General features: G+C 36.1%; 1 protein-coding gene across 1 annotated transcript in view; it reads left to right on the top strand.

The window, feature by feature from the left end:
* The first annotated feature begins 206 nt into the window (after window positions 1–206).
* IL23R (interleukin 23 receptor) overlaps window positions 207–16,017 on the top strand; it is a 57,985-nt gene continuing 42,174 nt past the window's right edge. The window contains exons 1-4 of the mRNA XM_045897448.3: window positions 207–382; window positions 1,700–1,802; window positions 4,778–5,074; window positions 9,990–10,113. Coding sequence (XP_045753404.1) covers window positions 1,733–1,802; window positions 4,778–5,074; window positions 9,990–10,113 — 491 coding nt within the window. The 5' untranslated portion in view covers window positions 207–382; window positions 1,700–1,732. The remainder of the gene's footprint in view (window positions 383–1,699; window positions 1,803–4,777; window positions 5,075–9,989; window positions 10,114–16,017) is intronic.

Below are 16,017 nucleotides of genomic sequence, written 5' to 3'. Positions count from 1 at the left end.
AAATTAAAACTAAGCATTATATTTTTGTATATTTTGGTGTTATATTTTGACAGAGCCTACGTATGTGCTCTACTTCTTGGATGAGACAGATCATTTTAAATTAAAATGAGAAAAAAAGTACTGACAAAGCAGTACTTTCAGTAATCTGGGTTTTCCCAAATACTGACATGTGAGCCAGTCATTTCAAACTGGACAGTTTTTGAGTTCCTCTTCAAGAATCTGAAATGTAGGTCAGGGTTTTGCTGACATTTCCATTTGCCTCGTTGCTGAAAATCTGAAGTGATTATTGGCAAGCAGGCAGTGGGGAAGGAGGACATGACGCAGGCCACAAGATAGCAACCTGGCTCTGAAGTGGAATTATGTGCTTCCAGCAAGTTGAAAGGTAAAGAGACAATGATCACCCAAATACTTAAAAACAGCTATATTTTCTTTTGGAAATATATGGGCCAGGTTGTTTTTTCTTATAGGTTCTTGTGATATTTCATATAGTGGTTACTGATGAAAGTTGAATCTAAAATACTGTCTGATAGCACATCACTTTAAATAATAATTATTGCATATATTCTCTTGGATGAGTAGTTAACTTCTAACCAGGAACATTTTAGGCTTTTTTTAATTATTATTATTTATAAAAAGAAGGCCTAATATTGCTAACAAATTATGAAAGGGATTCCTATATTCATGGGGGTCATGGGGACCCTAGTTTTTAAAAATGTTATCACATATGGGGTGCCTGGGTGGCTCAGTCTGTTGAGCACCTGACTCTTGATTTCGGCTCAGGTTGTGATCTCAGGGTCCTGGGATCGAGCCCCATGTTGGGCTCTGTGCTCTGCATGGAGTCTGCTTCTCCCTCTCCCTCTGCTCCTCCCCCTGCTCGTGCTCTCTCTCTCAAATAAATAAATAAAATCTTTAAGAAAAAAGTGTTATCAGATATTTTATGCTGTAAGATGAGTCATGATTTTGTTTTGCTGTTTTATATGAAAAGTTCAGGTTTTATTAAACAGATAAAAATTAACTAGATAATGTTGGTCATTGAGTAACTGATTACTCAATAATGTCGGTAACCAATTAAATAATGCAACTTTAACTGTAAACTTATGGCAATACTGTTTGGAATTTATATAATGTGTTTCTTTTGAACTGTCTACCGATGAAAAGGCTTTTTTATAAATTTAACTGGTGAGAGCACCTATGACTTTGTCTCACTTCATCTTTCGTCATTTTGAATGCTTTCTGGAAGTTCTGCAATTTTTGGCTTTTCCCAAGTTTAACTCATCAAAGACTGATACTTCTGGAGCTTCTTAGGGACAGAAATCTGGCCAGGAGAATTTATCATCAGGAGTTAGAGCAGAGGTTTCTGATGAGAGAGACAAGATTAAAAGAAAGTGTATTTTATCAAGGGTCAAAATGTCCTACTAAGGTAATTCATAGTGATTTGAAGGGTATAAAAGGCCATTCTTTCACTTTATTTCTCCATCTGTATTATACCTCTTCACACACCACTGACTTTTCTTTGCCCTGTTTCCTCTTCCCTTCTGTTCTCCCCTTCTTTTTTTCCTTCCCTTCTTCCTTAGTTTCTTCATATTGAAATGGTCTCATTAAAGGCAATAACTGTTAGGAAAAAATGGAATGCCTTTTATTATTGTTATTTTATTAAAATATTATAATTTAAACAATTTTCATATTTTTTTTTTCCTAGAGGGCAACAAAGAGCTTTTTCTTGCTTTCAGGAATGAATCAGGTCACAATTCAATGGGATGTGGTAATTGCTCTTTACATATTCTTCAATTGGTGTCATGGAGGTATAGTATTTTTAGTACCTATTGTTATCTTTTATTCAAAAAAATGTTGAGTGTTCATTATTTTCAAGGCATTATTCTAAGATCGCTGAAGAATCAAAAATTATTAGATTGGGAAAAACTATATGCACATAAAAATTATATGCATGAATGAAATAAAAGAATCCAACCTCCCTCTTAATGGCAGGATTCCTTTCTCAAGCATCCCTAAGGAACAAACCTCTAACTCATATATGAACATTTCCATGAAGAAGCTAATTATTCTGAGTTGGCATGTTCTATCTTTGAACTGTTATAACTGTTACATGATAATCCATCAAACATTTGAATTTAATTCAACTCCACAAACCATTTGTTGACAGTTACTATGTATCAGGCACTGTGCTAAGCCTTTTATTCTTCACAACTTTGTGCAATGGTATTGTGCTATTATTCTTCCCATCTTATAATTCACACAAACATCTGGCACTATTACAGATACAGGCATAAGCAGCTTTGAGGAATCCAGGAGGGGGATCATCAGAAATTCAGGCAGGATAACTTTGGCATTTGAGAGTTTCGACTGGGTTTTGTGTCCTGGGCAGGTGGCAGAAATTCATTTATTGGGAGACAAGCAACACCAAGGTAGGCTTCTAGACCTTGAAGAAAGCTTTGCAAATCATGCAAGTTACTCAGAATAATGACAAAAGGAAACTGTCTTCTGCAGGTTGAAACACGATTATATTGGAGATGTAGAGGTAGCCCTATCATCAGAACTAGAATCCCTCCAGCAGGTATCAGACACTCCCAGAGTCAGACCACAGCTATCCAAGAAGATTTAGAAGAAACAGGTCACTAGCTAACTTTTTCCAGCTTCTTGAAATATGCAAATAAGTAGGACTTGTGTTTATACATTCAAGTAACTAATATAGAGTGTAGAGAAATGAGTCAATCCCCTCTGATATGGCATTAGAGACCCTCAAGCTGTTCCTTAGAAATTATTTTATAGGGACACCAGGGTGGCTCAGTTGGTTAAGCATCTGCCTTCAGCTCAGGTCATAATCCCAGAGTCCTGGGATTGAGCCCTGCATCGGGCTCCCCGCTCAGGAGGGAGTCTGCTTCTCCCTCTGCCCTTCATCCTGCTTGTGTGCTCTCTCTCTCTCTCTCAAATAAATAAAAAAAAAACTTTAAAAAAGAGAAAAGAAATTATTTTATGTATTGTTCAATCTATGAATAGTTTTAATATCATCCAGACTACATTTTTTTCAAGTTCCCCCTTTTCAATATCTCTGCTGAAATTAAAAAAAAAATTTTTTTAAAGTTTAACATTCCTCTGATCAATCTACTAATCCTATTAAAAAAAAGAAATTAACATATTTGTATAACTTATTCTTACACAATCTGTGTTGATTCCCACTGACTACTGATTTTTTTTAGGTACTGAGAAATCATTGACTTACTAATTTTTTCCTGAATGTAGTAAAGCTCAGTGGTCCAAAGTTTCTGGGGTTCTTCTTTATTCTATTTTTGAAAACCAGGACACCATTTGTCCAAATCTGAAGTCTTCTGACATTTTTCATATTTTCTATTTTTTTCAAACACTACTCATAATAATTCCATCATAGTATTCACATATTTTTTTAAAGTCCTGAGGATTCAGTTTGTCTAAAATTGAATTGTTGACCTTATTTAAAGCAGTCGGATGCTTTCATAAAACTTCCTTTTCATGTCTTTGGCTTCAATATCCTCTTAATAATGATGGAATTATTTTATCAGTACTTCAGTATTTAAATACTTATAATTTATACATAATGTTCATTATGTAAATGGAAATATTCAATTACATTTGTATTATACAACAAGTTAATTCTTTAAGTATTGAAGTCTAAAGATAGGACCTTTTAAAATCAAATACTTACCTTTATCACTATTTTGATAAGATTTTAAGATATTTTAATGCAAGTATTTCCAGAAAAAGACAGTGATAAATTTTCCTTAATGTGAATTTAATTTAACTGATACTGCATTGCACTGTCATTTGAGCTTATGAAAATGACTTTAAATTATTATTCTGGGTTATAAAAGTAATTACATTCACTATATAATTTTTAAAACACAGAAAAATGAAATTAAAAATGAAAAAAATAGTCTAACACACAGAGATTATCAATGTTAATATCTTAGTGTATTTCTTTTCATTCATTCTTCTATTTCTGATATTGAGCCTATATTAAATATGTTGTTCTGCAATTTGCTTTTTAACAAAATATATTCTGAACATTTTCCCATATTATTCAATTAATGATGAATTTTAAGTGGTTATCAAGCAATAGATTTTTGTCATTAGTAAGAGTATGATTTTATTCATTAAACTCATAATTTTCTTTTTTTTAAGATTCTATTTGAGAGAGGGAGAGAGCACAGGCAGGGGGAGCAGCAGAGGGAGAGGGAGAAGCAGGCTCCCCACTGAGCAGGAGCCTCATTGGGGAATCTATCCCAGGACCCTGAGATCATGACCTGAGCTGAAGGCAGACACTTAACCAATTGAACCACCCAGGCTCCCCTAAACTCCTAATTTTCTGATAAAGTAGCCATTATCTACAGAACAATGAAAGATTGATTGAGTAGCTTGAGAATGGGGTTTGGATTCTGCAGTGCCAAGTGTTATTTCTAATCTTACCTTTGAAAAATGGCATAGCCTCATAATGCCTCAGCTCTCTACTTTAAAATAGGAGAGCTAATTATATTTGCTCTTTAGACAGAGTAGCTTAAAGGCTCACTCTAGTTTTGTATGATGTTGCTGAGCATCAACAGAAGCATGGTAAAAAGCACATTATAATAAACTAATCAGTTAATAGATACAGTTAACCCTAAAACTTTTTTCCAATGAAAATCATTTAGTTAATAGAAAAGAATAAATTTAAATGCAACAGTATATTCTTTTGAATCTCTTGTTTTAATGTTTTACATGGAATTTTTAAAATTTTATCTGTTTCCAGGAATTACAAATATAAATTGCTCTGGCCACATCTGGGTAGAACCAGCCACAATTTTTAAGATGGGTATGAATATCTCTATATACTGTCAAGCAGCAATTAAGAACTGCCAACCAAGGAAACTTTATTTTTATAAAAATGGCATTAAAGAAAGATTTCAAATCACAAGAATTAATAAAACGACAGCTCGGCTTTGGTATAACAACTTTCTGGAGCCACATGCCTCTATGTACTGCACTGCTGAATGTCCTGGATATTTTCAAGAGACACTGATATGTGGAAAAGACATTTCTTCTGGATGTAAGTGTTGGGGTGCATTCAAAATTCAAATGAAAGCTCATCTAGCAAACTAGCCTAAAATCTAGTGCCTGGGGTGCCTGGGTGGCTCAGTTGGTTGGTTGGGTGTCTGCCTTTGGCTCAGGTCATTATCCCAGGGTCCTGGGATTGAGCCCCTCATCAGGCTCCCTGATCAGCTGGGCTCCCTGCTCAGCGGGGAGGTTAGGTTCCCTGCTCAGCGGGGGGCCTGCTTCTTCCTCTTTCTCTGCCTGCCTCTCCGCCTGCTTGTGCACACTCTCTCTGTCAAATAAACAAATAAATAAATAAAATCTTAAAAAATAATAAAAAAATAAAATCTTGTCTAAAATTAGAGACAAATTAATATAGTTTACTTCTTTCATTAGTTTAATATAGGAATAGCAAACCCAAATGCTTCCAGGGGCTAGGTTGGTAAAATACGAGTCAAGGAGGCTAATGGGATCTATGCAGAGAGGAAAGCACATAGATGGTCTACTGGGCACAGCCACTGCCCAACTCCATCATTTATGAGGATCTTGTATTCCTAAATCTTTTGAGTCTTTGAAAGAAGACAGAAATATAAACTTTCAATATCAACTCTACTAACTTTTAAATGTTGCTGATGCATTCAAAAAACAGAATTTTAACACTAGCCTGTCCAAACAGCATACATGATTTTAAGTGTTGTACTTTTCATCGGCTCTACACTTATATTTTTTGTTTATTTGCTTTCCAAACTAACATCATCTGCCTTGAAGCAGATCCCATCAAGAAATTTTGAGGCTAAGATTTAGGGAGAAAAAAATAGTTGCAAAACTAGCTTTGTGTTCCTGCTATACTTCTTACGAGCTGTGTGACCTTGGGACGGTTAATCTGTCTGAGCCTTGATTCCATGTCTGTAAAATGAGGCCAATTATTCCAGCTGTAGTAAGCACCAAATTTTAATAAACTATTTGAAAGCATATTATACACTTTAAAGTACAACACCAGTGTGTTAAATGCACTTAAAATTGCATGCTTTTGATAAAACATGAAGAGATTCTGATATAATTCCCTGCTCCTAGTCCCACTGCCTCAAATGTGAATCATTTTTTGTAACTGTGATTATTGAAAAAAAAATTAGGGGGCGCCTGGGTGGTTCAGTCGGTTAAGCGGCTGCCTTCGGCTCAGGTCATGATCTCAGGGTCCTGGGACAGAGCCCTTGCATCAGACTCCCTGCTCAGCGGGGAATCTGCTTCTCCCTCTCCTTCTGCCCCTCCCCCTGCTCCAGTATGTACATGCACACAGGCTTTCTCTCTCTTTCTCAAATAAATAAATAAAATCTTTAAAAAAAAAGAAAAAAATCACGTTCATCTTAAAAATAATTGCTAAATTCAATTTGTATTTATAGTATTCTGAAAATGTGTAAGTTATCATAGTAATATGAGCTCACTTGTATAGTTATATACTTAATTCTTGGTTCTAGTATTATGAGAAATAGATCAATACATTCAGCACTGTTTTAACCCAGAGATTCATTCCCTAGAGCATCTGGACCCAACTTCAGTGAAGAACGATAGAGGGCTTTGGGGTCTTTGTCATGTTCCCTTCATCCATACTTTTGACAATCAAACATGAGTTCTTATTCTTCCTCATCTCCAGACCTTAACTAGCAAGAGCAAGACCACCTGGTGGTCACCACTTGCCCCTAGAGTGAACACCTGAGAAGCAAGAGGCTTCCTTGTTCTAAATAAGGCCATTGTTGTACTTAATTCTGGGAACCTGATCTTGCATGATTTTCAAAAGAAAGAAGAGCTATGGGAGGTGGTAGAGGTGAACTGAGGAAGGACCGCAGTAACTTCTGGGGTCAAAGAATAAAGTTGGCCAACTCATGACTTACACTGATAATAGCATACTAAACTTGCCCTAAATTGTGGGAATTGAAGGCATAGGCGGACATCTTATCTGATGTATGAGGACTCCTTAGCTTGTCCACATCCTCAGGAAACATAAACACTTAATGCTTAAATATTTTACTATTTATCCTTTGGTGGGTGGAGGTGGGGTGTTGAGAGAAGATACAATTTCTTTGGAGGGCAAAGCAATTTTCACAGTTATGGGCAAAGGTTAGCTTTTAATTTGAGCCAGAGGAAGAAAGGAGGCAAAAGAAGTATGGCCTCCTTCCTTAAGTTGCAATTTGAGTGACAAATTACCCCCAACAGCTTCTTCTAGTGTTGCCCCCAAACACAACCACCAGGCCATGTTTAGGGTCAGGGAACAGCCTTTGCTCCCCTTCTGGGACGACATCATAGAAGAATTTAGATTCTCTGCTGCTGGCTGCTTAGAAAGAACATCACTCTTTCCATTTATTTACTTTGTGAGTTGTAACTTCTTACATAGGGCTCTGGTTATGAGTGTGACATTGTAACTGCCAGGTAAGAATTTACTCTAACTCTTGGACCCAAGAGCCCCTATGTTCTTGGGCTCTGCATTCTTAGCAAACAAAACTTCCTATTTAAGTAAGTCAAAAAAAGGTTTTTGAGGGTTTTTGTGGTACTCTAGAAATCACATTGCTTTCACTGGGTTACTTTGATCACAGGATATTTGTCCTGTGAGCTTTACTATGCTAACTTATCATCACTGTTTTGAATAAAATGATTCTGTGTATTTTTTTTAGACTGGAAACAAAGCATAAAAGAGAGAGAAAATAAATGAGTCAGTGCTTTCCCTGAAAAGAAATCCAAATATATTTAAAAGCTTCTGTACTTTAATATGTAATCTGTGAAATATAAACTATTACTATCACAATTTCCATTTTTAGTCATCATTTTAAACACTTCCGAGAATCTCATCTGTGATTAAATGCACAAATATTATGGGAATTTTGTTTTATCAGTTTCACACCAATCATGGGATAAAATATTATAAGATGTCTTTATTCATTTAAAAATACCAAATTAAAGTAAACCATACATGGAACAATCTGTTTCCACTTAATCATTTATTTAAAAGTTTAAATATCTTTGACTTAAATTTTGACCATCTTTGATTTCTACTTATTGTGAGGAAAGCATACTTTTTATCCAATAAAAGTCCCTGAATATTTGTCTTTAACATTGCTATCTAGTATCATTCCTGGCACAATTAGGCTGGCCTGTGCTCTCCTTGGGAAAAGAATTGCAGTGATCTTTGCCAGAAGCACTGTGCCTCTGTTCATTTTAAATTCTCTTCATTATCATTTTATTAATCAAGCCAATCAAATTATGAGAAAAACTTTACTGAGTGGTTGCCATGCACCAAAAATGTCTTAAATGCTAGAAATTCAAAGAAGAGGAATTCTACCTTCAAGAAACTCTCAGTAGAAAATGATCCTTGGCTAGACTCTGAATTAACAAGAAATCTGCCCTGTGATTAGTAAGTGCTCCAATAATAGGGGAGGGGTGGGATTGGCAGAAAAAAACAAACACATAAGCCTCATCCTTGTATATTTCAGAGTATTCTCTGATACCTGGCTGGATAGCGGGTTTTTCTCCTTGACGTTGGATAAACTGGCAATGAGATTAACAACAACCCGGTCTTACTCTCATAACTAATCATACTCCCATCTTTATATATTTCACATTAACAAATATTGCACTTATTCGCATGTGAGTATATAATCTATTTGATCTTTTGCAAAGTTAATTAACCACGAGTCATTTATAACCCTGAGCATTCACTTTATATAGAATGCTGTGGAATAACATAGCCCAAAAGATTGACCATTGTCTTTTATGATGGCCAAATCAATTGTACTCTGTCTAAAACCAGAAGGGAAAAATAACTTTAGCACAAATCACTGTAATCAGTGAGGGACCACAACTCAATCAATATTCAAAATGACTTAAATTTATGTTTCCAGACCTACCTCCTTTAAGACTCAAATAAAACTTAAGTATTTCTTTTCAATTATTTGGAGTCCAGTTTCTCCCCATTGTAACACAATGCTACAACTCATCAAAATGTTTTAAAGTACTTTAGTATGTTCTTACTGCTTGAAATTGTTTTTTAATTATAAAATCAAATTGCATACAACATAGAAAGTTTTTAAAAATTTAGACCAGCAGAAAGGAAATACCCATTATCTCTATAATCCCATAATCTCACTACTAACAACCCTGCTTTAATATTTTGAAATATGTCCTTCAAGTTTTAGTTTCTCTCTCTCTTCCCTTTCTCCCTCTCTCTCCTCCTTCCCAACCCCTCTCTCTCTGTCTCTCTCTCGAATGAGATCACTATATTACACTATTTTGCAACCTGCATTTTTCACTTTATCATATGGCCAGAACTTCCTTAATTAAACATATTTCTAGTGCTTTCCAGAGGCTAGATACTTAAATTATCATCTACAACTTTTGGGGGGGATGTATTTTAAGAGTGTATTATAGTTTACTTACATATGCTGCAGAAGTCAAGCTCAATGGTGATTGCACAGATATCTTGGAATTCATTGATTAGAAAGTCATTAATGACCTTAGCAACAGGGTTTTGATGGAATTGTAGGTCTGAATCTTGATTGCCTGGGGTTGAAGAGCAAATGGGAGATGAAGTAAAAGACCAGTATAATATAGGACCCTTAGTTTAGCTGTTAAGAAAAGGAGATACAGTGGTAGATGAGGATAGAGGATTTGAGGAGTGATTTTTTTTTGTGGGGGGGATGGGAGAAACTTGATCATATTAGTATCCCCAGAGGCGTGGAGAATATAGTAAAGTATTACAAAGGACAGTAGCGATGCCAGATGGCAAAGTAGGTAGTAAGGTGAGGTGAACGGGATGGAATGAGGGAGGTGCTGAGTGCTGACTGGGCTGGTTTCCTAAATAAAATGGAAAGTTTATCAACTAACTACTTGATAAAGAACTTTATGTTTCTAGGGTGGCTTCTAAGTGATACATTTTGTTGCAGATCCACCAGATGTTCCTGACAAGGTAACCTGTGTCATTTATGAATACTCAGGCAACATGACTTGTACCTGGAATTCCGGGAAGCCCACCTACATAGGCACAAAGTATGTGGTGTATGTGAAGAGGTAGGTTCCTACAACGGTTTAACATGAGCAATTCTATTCCAGTCCAGCCAGTGTTCTGCCTCCAGCAGGGATCCAAAAAAACGAACCATAAACAGTAAATGTACACACTGATTTCCCCCAATTCCCTACTTATCATCAGTGAAGCTACCCAAACCCTTTTAGGGCCACTCATATTTTCACTCTCTGGGACAATGCGTTCTATAAACTTTCTGTCCTTTGATTCATTGGTATGTAACTGGGGGCAGAAACCTAATGGGAATATAGCACAGAATAGTTTTAAAAGGACCTTTGCTTTCATCTCAGCTCTATCCTCTTTCTAGGGTTTAGGCAACTTAGTCAACCTCTCCAAATTGCCTTTCTTTTATCTTGAAAACGGGCATAAGAATAGAACCTAAGGACAGATTTATTCTAATTATTTCAGTGGAATTTGGTTTTTAAAGTATGTAGCACAGGGAAGCCTGGGTGGCTCAGTTGGTTGGGCAACTGCCTTCGGCTCAGGTCATGATCCTGGAGTCCCGGGATCGAGTCCCACATCGGGCTCCCTGCTCAGCAGGGAGTCTGCTTCTCCCTCTGACCCTCCTCCCTCTCATGCTCTCTCTCTCTCATTCTCTCTCTCAAATAAATAAATAAAAATATTAAAAAAAAAACTATTAAAGTATGTAGCACAGCGCCACGTCCACCATTAGCACGAAATTCATGGAATCCATTAGTTATTAATAATGATCTCGAAATCTTAAATTTGGTGTCTGTACAGACTGACCATCTCTTCTGGTTTGTCTGAGACTAAAGGAAGTTCCCAGGACACAGGACTTTCGGTTTTAAAAGTGAAAGTAATAACTGAGTGAAAATGATAATTTTCTACTTGGAGTCCAGAAGGGCTTTGAGGAAATACTCTTTTGTCACATTCTTACAATAACCAGACTTCAGGATGACCACACAGCCAAAATCTCTTAAGTTTTATGCTTACAGAAAAATCGTTGGTCATCAAAGTTGTACTACTTTGTACTAAATTAAATTGGGAAAACATGTATACTTGTTCAGAAACAGCAAAATTGGAAGAGGTTGATATGAAAAAATCCCCTTCCCTCCAATGTACATAGCTGAATTCTTTCTTTGTTACATTTAAACTATTCTCACATATATTAGTCTGTTTTGGAATCCTCTTTTAGTGTTAAAGTTGGAAATAAAACCGTCAATTAAAAAAAAAAAAGGTTAAGTTGGTCACCCATCCATGTTTCTCATTTTGTTTAGTTTATTTTTTTTTTTAAGAATGCTTTCAATGGTGTATTTGAAGTATACTTTTTTCTGTTTGTAACTCTCAAAAAATTTCCCAAACTACTTATTTTTTAAAAAGCATGTATGGGACCCTTACTATTTGCCAAGTATTCAGCCAAAAGCTTTATATGTGTTACTTCATTTAATCCCTTACACAATCTTGTGAGGTATATATGATTATTTTTCTGATTTTTGTAGACAAAGTGACTGAGGCTCGATGGGGTTAGGCGATACGTCCAGGGCCACATAGCTACAGAGAGGGTGAGGTGGGATTTGAAATTGGGCTGGCCTGACTGCCTTCTTCCCAATTTAGTTATTTTTTGCTGATGTGGCATGGGAACCAGATCACAGAGCATGTTTGAAAGACGATAACCAGGTCTCATCACAGTAGAAGAGAATAATCTTCCAATCGTGCTCTCTCTCTCCACCTGTGGCATACTCAGAATAATTTTGATTGAAATATAAAAGGTAACACTTCTCCATTCAAGAAATTCTGTGTAAAAACGGGGCAGATTTTACGAATACATTGCTAAGCCTGCAGTCACCAGCTATATGCCATGGGCAAGACGCTCACACCTTTCATTCTAAGCAGGGGTTACACGGAGGCAAGGTCGGGTATCAAAGAGATGATGGAAACATGGAGATTAGGCATAGGTTATGTTGTCATGTGCACTACAGCTTCAGTCCTCAACTCCACCTTGTGAAATAACTATCATTACTGTCCCCATTTTACAGTGCTCATATTACCTCTCCCAAGTGACTTAGCTAAGATGGTAAGGAAGCCCCGGTTCTAACACAGGTCAGAGACTTAACCTTTACCCTCTGCTTCTAGGGCAAAGTAGTCCTTTTGAGATGAAAAGGGGACAAGAAAACTTAAAGAGTCTCCTTATAAAGTCAACTTTAGTTTTGAAAATGAAAGCAGTATGGAAGCAACTCCCACAATGGAAGCTCACAGAAAAGCTAGATAGTGCCAGATAGACAGAGAAAGCATGGTACCTTGAGGATTTTACTATCTCCTGGAACTTTTACTACCTCATGGGCCCACTGATCCTCACTGGTTGGTTTTTTTCTTTCTTTTTAATATAACAGCTTTATAGAGTATAATTCACATACCATACGATTCGCCTTATTTGAAGTATAGCATTCAATGATTTTAGTATATTCACAGAGTTGTGCAACCAACACCACAATTTTAGAACATTTTCTTATGCCAAAAGTAAATTGTATCCATTAGGAATAACTCCATTTGCCTCAACTTTCCCATCCCGAGGCATCCTCTGGGCATTTGCCTGCTCTGGACACTTCTTATAAAAGGAGTCATATAATACGTGGTCTCTTGTGACTGTCTCTTTCACTTAGAACAAGGATTTCAAGTTTCATCCTTAGTCTAGCATGTATAAGTACTTCATTCCTTTTTATGGCCAAATAATGTATGAATGTATCACATTTACTTTATCCATTCATTAGCTGATGGACATTCGGGTTGTTTCTACTTTTTGGTTATTATGAGTAATGCCTCTGAGATATTCATGTACAAGATCTTCGGTAGACACAGGTTTTCATTTCTCTTGGGCATATACTTAGGAATAGAATTGCTGGGTCATACGTAATTCTGTTTAACCTTTTGAGGAACTACCATACTGTTTTCTAAAACAACTGCACTATTTTACATTCCTACCAGAAGTATATGAAGATTCCAACTTCTCCACGTTCTTGCCAACACTTATTATTATCTTATTGGTTATTGCCAATCTAGTGGATATGAGTTAATTCTTTCAGGTGCCACTTACTTGCTGTCTCAAGTTCCTGACAATAAAATTGCATTATAAATTTGGAACAGGCATACCACAATTTGAGAAGATATATTTGTTAAACAAAAACTTGCCAACCACCACCTAATTTCCTATTTAGTATCATAAAAAAAAATGTTCTCCAAGTATTTTGCCTATTTATTATAGATTTTTCTTAAAATCCATTAATGCATTTAGTTACATATGTTTAAATTATTTACACGTGGCTTTTTTGAGAAATACATCTAGCTTATAAAGTGAGAAATACCTGTAGTAGTTATGAGTGTTGAGATTGTTCTCAGTACTCAAAAAGTCACCTTGAAAGTATTAAGAATACATTTATAAAAGAGCATGCTTCCAGAACTATCCATTGGAAAGAATGGGGGGGGGGGCTGTGTTGAGTTTTACTTTTGATTTCCAGTTCTGAAATTTATCCGTTAGGTGTTTTTATCATGCAAATATCAGAAAACCTAAGTGCAGTGACTTAAACAGATGGGGCTTTACTTGTATCAAGCCATAGTGGTAGGAATTACAGAGCTGGCATGATTACTCACTGATATCCCAAAGGCTTTTTCCACCTTTCCCCTCTATAAGCTTTAGTGTGTTGGCCTTAATCCTCAGAAGCTGCACCTCTAGGCTTCTCATCCAAGTCCCAGGCAGGAAAAGTGGTGAAGGAAAAAGAACGTCCCCCCTCGGACTTCCACTGGCATCTCATTGGCCAGAACCGGGTTACATGTCTACTCTATCTGGATGGGAACCTAGGAGAAGGGCATTGTTGATAGAATCTAGCACTGTCATCTAACAGTATCTGGCATAATTTCTACCTGTGTGATGTTGGAAAAGTTATTTAGCTTTGCCAAGCCGTAGCTTCCTGTGAAATGAGGATAATACCATACTGGGTGTTCCAAAGCTTATACGACATAAGCTATAAAAAATGACTTGCAAATAGGAAATGTTTAAAAACAACAACAAAAAGGCAGAGTATTATGGTGACACTCAAGGCTGACATCCTAGGCTTGTTTGATTTTGATTTGTTCTTACATCAAAACCTGACTGATTTGGGTGAGGAGATTAACATAAGGCCATTAAAAAATGATCATTTACAGGATATTATAAACAATAATTTTACTACATTATTTTCAAGTAACAGTAACTTTAAGCAGATGACTATCTAGAAAGAGATGTTAAATGTGCTCTAAAAGCAAGACTTTCCTGGAGAAAAATAAACTAAAAAAATACAAATAAGACTAATTTTTTAGCAGTGGTGCATCTGTCAATAGTAAACTCATTCATTCAGACTAGAAATGTAAACTCAATATGGGCAAGAATTTTTATTTTGTTCACTGCTGTATCACTTGAGCCTAGAATGAGGCCTGGTGCATTATAACTGCTCAATTAATATTTATTGAGTAATTACTCTGATAAGTAGAAATAGACATTTCCCACATTCTCCCTTCACAGTCTAGTTAAATAATAATAATACAAAGTCTTACCCATTAGAAAAACGTTTTCACTGTATTTTCTAAGATCCAACAGTAAATTATAGTCAAACTCAGACAAACCTAACTCAAATTCTGAATTAAGTCCAGATTAATGGAATTTTATCATATTTTAAAAAGGACCTAAAAGTTGTGAAGGATTAGCATAAAAGCGAATGTTCTCCTGTAGCAAATTCAAATGAGCTCATAGAGGCACAAATTGGAAAAGGGAATAAACATCTGTTCATCTTAAAATTAATTAAAAACACACAATGAGTTGAAAAAAGTAGAGAAAAGAAAGTTAATTTTTCTAACTATCAAAAAGGTCTTTCCCCCCCAGGAAAAAGTTTGTGGTTGAGGTAGTTTAAAAAGGTTATTCTGGATCCTTGGCTCTCAGGGTATTTTCCACTTTGGCAGATAGGTATAGAGATCAGCATTTGCAAGGTTTCACTTACAACCCATGTGGTTCTGTTTTCCAGTAAAATCACATATACAGGAGAGGTATTTTACCTCATTCCACCCACTTGTTCCACTAGTGACAGAAAGGTGGCATTCCCTCTATTGCAGCCTACAGATCATCAGGGCTTCCCTTCTGGTGTTGGGTTAAAGTTGTAAAACAGAGGAATTTATCTGTGTTAAGAGCTTTCTTTCCCCCTAGTATCTTGTGGTGACCCCACCAGCAGAGCTACATGGCCATTCACATACCTTCCTCTACCCTCTGTATTTTGCTATATATATATATATATACTTATACAATAAGTGGTGATAGGAGAAACCAAAGAAGAAGAAACTCTGCTAATAAACATCTACTGACTATTGTCTATTACCTCAACAGCTTCATGTAAATATGTTCTTTCTTAGAAATTCTTGCAATGTCTGTTGTAGTGTCTTCTACTCAATAAATACTTGCTGGATAAAAATGAATGCATGATGGCCCTTCATTCTATTCCATTCAAGCCAATTTAGCAAATATTTATTTAACATTTTGTGCCTTCTTGTTACTATGTTAAACTCTAGAGATTTTTTTGTGGATAGGCACCATCTCTGTGCATGACAAGGTCATAAAGTTATTAGAATAACACCAATGATGGGATTTTCAGGCACTGTGAAAGGCCAGTAGGGCAATTATTTTTAGATGAGATATCATTTTAGACCCCCTAGGGTCAATTGCCTATTCTGTCAATTCATATGACCTGTTTGTTTTTGCCATTTCTTCTTCTCCTCTATATGCATATTCCTAATAATCAGAAAGAGTTCTTTGGCATGATTCCAAATATTTTTAAGGCTGTGATGTTATATTTCAATAATTCTTCTAGGACTTAAGCAGTTCATATTTTTAAATCCATGTCCTCACTGATTCT

This window comes from Mirounga angustirostris, unplaced genomic scaffold, assembly GCF_029215605.1.
Source record: "Mirounga angustirostris isolate CCGP_5_RB_7025 unplaced genomic scaffold, mMirAng1.0.hap1 SCAF_4, whole genome shotgun sequence".
In the NCBI taxonomy this organism is placed as follows: Eukaryota; Metazoa; Chordata; class Mammalia; order Carnivora; family Phocidae; genus Mirounga; species Mirounga angustirostris.
This window is presented reverse-complemented; position numbering and strand designations above follow the sequence as displayed.